General features: G+C 47.1%; 1 protein-coding gene across 1 annotated transcript; it reads left to right on the plus strand.

The window, feature by feature from the left end:
• The first annotated feature begins 280 nt into the window (after positions 1–280).
• On the plus strand, positions 281–3,660 carry LOC138959916 (probable G-protein coupled receptor B0563.6). Its single transcript, XM_070331589.1, has one exon. The coding sequence runs from the start codon at positions 721–723 to the stop codon at positions 1,810–1,812; it is 1,092 nt and encodes a 363-aa protein (XP_070187690.1). The 5' UTR covers positions 281–720; the 3' UTR covers positions 1,813–3,660.
• Positions 3,661–5,211: the final 1,551 nt, after the last annotated feature.

Here is a 5,211-nt window from a genome sequence, read left to right on the forward strand (position 1 = left end):
GAACATTTATATCAAGGGGCGAGTAATTTCCTTTGATTGATGTAATGGCGCGACAGTCAGATTGTCTCCCTTGCTCATAAACCCGCGCATTATCAAACTGTAGGAGAAATAAACGAGGGGGAAAGTTATTGGCTTTACTGTAAAACCGCGGCGCGACAAACACAGCACCACATGTCTGTTTCCAGCTGGCGGTATAAAGCGTTACGAGGGAGATATTTTGGGTCAGCTTTTGTGTGGCTTTTGCGATGAACAAATGCCGGAAGGTCGCTCAGTCCATAACGTGAAAACGCTTCCTGAATGAAACTGTCGTTTTATCATTTATGCCAAAACGTCTCCAGTGTGTGCGTGTTTGCGTTCAATGACGAACGAGGAAGCGCGGAAGCATTTTATCTTGACCAAAAAAGTTGTGGACAAAGTCCAGACATACTGCGTGTGTCATGGTTTCGAGTCGTGTCAGATTGTGCAATCTGGCTAACGAAGCAAGTTGGTTTAGGAAATACGATTTCTTGTAAGCAGATCTTCTTTAAGTACAAAACCGATCTCACCAGCATTGACATTTCTCGTCCATTCAGTACTTCAAACGAGAAATTCCCATGGTTGTTGAGGATTACAATACAGCATGAGCTTCACTTTAGTCTAGTTTTTATGATTTTTGAGAAACACACACAATCAGTTTCAAAGTTTTCAAGTTGAAAGACTTAAAAACATCAACCTGTCAAAATGAAGTTGATAGAAATTTCAAGAAACAATCATGTGTCGGCGTATCGAATGTTTGTGTACACGATCGTGGAGAACCTAGGTCTGTGCGTGGAACTGACAGCAGATCTCCAGGCCTTCCTGGACGTCGTCTTCTGGCTACAGATCGTCCTCTGCATAGTCGGCGCGGTTGGGTCCACGATAGCAGCAGTGGTGTGCGTGGGCAGAAAGCTGAGATCGTCCAGCTGTGTACTGCTGGCGTGTGTGGCTCTCTACGATGTCTTCTTTCTTCTGTCATCCCTCGTACTGGCCGCTCTCGCTCTGGTAGACTCGTGGGATAGTTCTGCCACCAAAGTGTTCCTGGCGTTGAGGAATTTGACGCTGTGGGGAGCGACCTACACCACGGTGGATATCTGCGCTGAACGCTGCGTCTCCATCGCTTTCCCCTTCCTGGCTCACAGCCGTCTCACCGTGGGCTTCGCTCTGAAGAGGTCCTGTGTGATTCTGGTCTTGGGAGTTCTCTTCACTGTCCCCTACGTCGTGGATCTTATCAACGGCTACAGTGTGGGAGACGGTTGTCTGGGTGACCGTAACCTCACCACGTTCGGTCTCGTCTTCACCCTCTATATTTCCCTCCTCCTCCTCTACCTCCTCCCTTTCGTCGCCATCATCGTCATCAACGTCGTCTTCGCCGTCATCCTGTGCCGCCTCCGCCTCCGCAGCGTCAGACCCAAGGGAGAGAACACAACGGCGGAGCAGCAGTTGTCGGCCTTGGTTCTGGGTCTGAGCGGTTGGTACGCAGTCAGCATGCTCGTTCCAAGCGTTATCTTCCTGATCCGTCTGACACAAATCGAGCTGTTCGACCCTGACACGGACATCCGTGTGGCGGCCGCGGCAGACACTGTGGTGATCCTCAGCTGCTGTTCCAACTTCCTCTTCTACTTCCTGCTGTGGCGTCCCTTCCGGCACCTGGTGTGTGTGTGGATCAGGGAGAAGACTGGGTCGTTGAGGTCGTCGTCCTACACCACCACGGACTCCTCTAACAGCGATCGGCGTCACCACTGCGTGTCTCATCACACACACAGGGAAGTTCTGGAACTAGAGTCGTCTCACTGATAGAGAGATCCTATCTCTGCAAAGGCATGCTCTGTGTGTTTAGATGGAAGAGCAGAACCAGATCTTTAACTTTAAGAAATTCGTCGTACAACACCACGGACTCTTCTAACAGCGATGGGCGTCACCACTGCGTGTCTCATCACACACACAGGGGAGATCTGGAACAAGAGTCGTCTCACTGAGATAGTCAGCTGTAATAAAGAGATCTTATCTGGGAAGAGCAGAACTGGATCTTTAAGAACAGGGTCGTACAATCACTGCGTGCCCCATCACACACACAGGGAAGTCATGGAGCAAGAGTCGTCTCACTGAAATAGTCAGCTGTGGTAAAAGGATCTTATCTCTGCGCAGGCACGTAGTATGTGTTTAGATGGAAGAGCAGAATTGGATCTTTAAGAACAGTGTCGTAAAACTCTACATGATCTTCTCACAGCGATGGTCATCACTGCGTGCCCCATCACACACACACAGGGAAAGTCTGGAACAAGAGTCGTCTCACTGAGTGGTCAGTTTGATGTGATTGAAGTTTGGGTATTACATGTTTAACTGTTTTGTCAATGACATTGAGGTGGGCACCAAAAAGAAGTTGCTCAGAACAAAGTTTGAATGGCTCGTCGAAACATTTAGTTCCACAGACGCTCAAAGCTATTCTGAATGAAAAACAAAAGAAGAAAGGTTGAATTATTGGAACGCCGGTATGATTCTTGATTCTTGACAATTCTTGATTTGGACATACATGTATAATAGAATGTTTCGTCGCGACTGATGTGTCGCAAAATTGACTTGCCCTATCACAAAATTGACGTGCCCTGTTGCTACAAAAATGCGACACTACAAGCGACCAACCCGCTGACCGGAAACCTGTGAACAATCTGAAGAGGACAGCGGTGAAGATTTATAATGAGACACAAAATAATGCTCGGGGGCTTGTTGTGATAAGATATCACCATGTTGATAAATTGATTTGAGTTTTCTCTGTTGGCCAAAGCGGATGTGTACTATGTAGTAGACAATCTGATTTTGAAAGACGAAAACTTCCCTGCATGTGTGTCCTGTTTCCAAATGTATCAGTTTGACTAATAGGGAAAATGTACACGACTTGACAATCTGATTGGTGAAGGGGACAATACTGACGTTTCAGGGTACATGGGTACATGGTTTCATTGGAGCTTGAGTTTTTGCGTTGTGATAGGCCGCTATTTTCTCCCCCCTTTCCTAACCTAGGTGGTGGGTTCAAGTGCTAGTCTTTCGGATGAGACGAAAAACCGAGGTCCCTTCGTGTACACTATATTGGGTGTGCACGTTAAAGATCCCACGATTGACAAAAGGGTCTTTCCTGGCAAAATTGTATAGGCATAGATAAAAATGTCCATCAAAATACCCGTGTGACTTGGAATAAAGGCCGTGAAAGGTAAAGTTTCGCCTAACAGGCTTGAGGTTTGCTGGTCGATGTGAATGCGTTATATATTGTGTGTAAAAAATGTTTGTTTGTCTGTCTGTCTGTAAAAAATTCCATTTCACACGGCAGAAATTAGTATGTAAAGCGCGGAGAGCACAGTTAATTGTGGTTCGCGCTATATAAGCTCACCATGATAATAAGAATAATAGACGAATTCTGGAAATAACTGTCTGTTTTCATGAGTTGCGGAAGAAGGATAATGGAATACACTTCCAAAGAAAAAAAAACACCTCCTGCTTCATCTGTTGATGCCTTTACTGCCCCAGGCTGTATTTGGCAACTTTTCTAAGACGTTCACGCGCAGTTGCAGAAGAGTTGCTTTTCCTTGGAAATACTAGGCATGCAAGGTACGCTTGACAGTGTACGCCAATCACACATATAACGAGAGGCGTGTCTACACACGTGGTCGCTCGATCTGTGCACCGAGGAACGCGATCACATCGGCAATGCCGACAGTCAGCTCGGTCTGTGCACTGAGGAACGCGATCACATCAGCAATGCCGACACTCTGCTCGTTCTGTGCACTGAGGAACGCGATCACATCGGCAATGCCGACACTCAGCTCGTTCTGTGCACTGAGGAACGCGATCACATCAGCAATGCCGACACTCAGCTCAGTCTGTGCACTGAGGAACGCGATCACATCGGCAATGCCGACAGTCAGCTCGGTCTGTGCACTGAGGAAAGCGATCACATCGGCAATGCCGACACTCAGCTCGGTCTGTGCACTGAGGAACGCGATCACATCATCAATGCTGACAGTCAGCTCGGTCTGTGCACTGAGGAACGCGATCACATCGGCAATGCCGACAGTCAGCTCGGTCTGTGCACTGAGGAACGCGATCACATCGGCAATGCCGACACTCAGCTCGGTCTGTGCACTGAGGAACGCGATCACATCAGCAATGCCGACAGTCAGCTCAGTCTGTGCACTGAGGAACGCGATCACATCGGCAATGCCAACACTCTGCTCGTTCTGTGCACTGAGGAACGCGATCACATCGGCAATGCCGACAGTCAGCTCGGTCTGTGCATTGAGGAAAGCGATCACATCGGCAATGCTGACACTCAGCTCGGTCTGTGCACTGAGGAAAGCGATCACATCGGCAATGCCGACACTCAGCTCGGTCTGTGCACTGAGGAACGCGATCACTTCGACAATGCCGGCACTCAGCTTCGATGTGCCTACTTTCGAAAGAAATAATAGAGTCCTTTTGAGCGGACAGAAATCACTAATCGCAGTTAATTCCCACCCCGTTCCACGGGATGTCTGTCATTCACATGAACAGATCGCCGACCACGCATGGAGACACGCCCATCACTTGTGATTAGGCGACAACGTCACGTGTAGTTTGCTTCAGTGTTTCCAAGAAAAAGCAACTCTTCCACAACCCACACAAACGTGATAGAGTTATTACTAGATCGAGGTTGGTTTAAACAGTGTTTTATTCAACACGGTGTATTAGGTGTCTTTTGTTCGTTTTCAAACTTTCTCTGAAAAGTACTGATTTTAAAAGAGGACAACGCTGCAATTTCTCAGTTCACGGGGTAGCGTAAGAGCAAGAGTGTCACCGAAATGTATAGGTTGTGATCGAGGTATTGGAATCTTATTATGCTCTCAACTTGTCCGGAACAATGCCTGTTCTACTTGTGCTGTACAGTACACTTCTTGACAATATGAGTTGAACTACGACAAGGTTGAAGCGCCAGAGTGTTTTGGTGCATTTTTTGTCTGGAATCAAGTGAGTTGTAACTTATTCCATGGCATCTTTTTATCGTATGCGATTTTGTTAAGTGCATTTGTTATTACTTTAGGTTCATTGTCTCTTTTATTCTCGGATCAAGCGAGGATTGATTGATAAGGATTTGTGGGATTCATTGACCTCCATGAATAACCAATCGGAGGAACGTTTAACTTTCAAAATCTTAGCTTTCTATGT

Source organism: Littorina saxatilis, linkage group LG2 (assembly GCF_037325665.1).
Source record: "Littorina saxatilis isolate snail1 linkage group LG2, US_GU_Lsax_2.0, whole genome shotgun sequence".
NCBI lineage: Eukaryota > Metazoa > Mollusca > Gastropoda > Littorinimorpha > Littorinidae > Littorina > Littorina saxatilis.

What these genes read in the sequence shown, in the direction of transcription:
- LOC138959916 (XM_070331589.1), top strand. Translation starts at nt 721, where the DNA reads ATGAAGTTGATAGAAATTTCAAGAAACAATCATGTGTCGGCGTATCGA.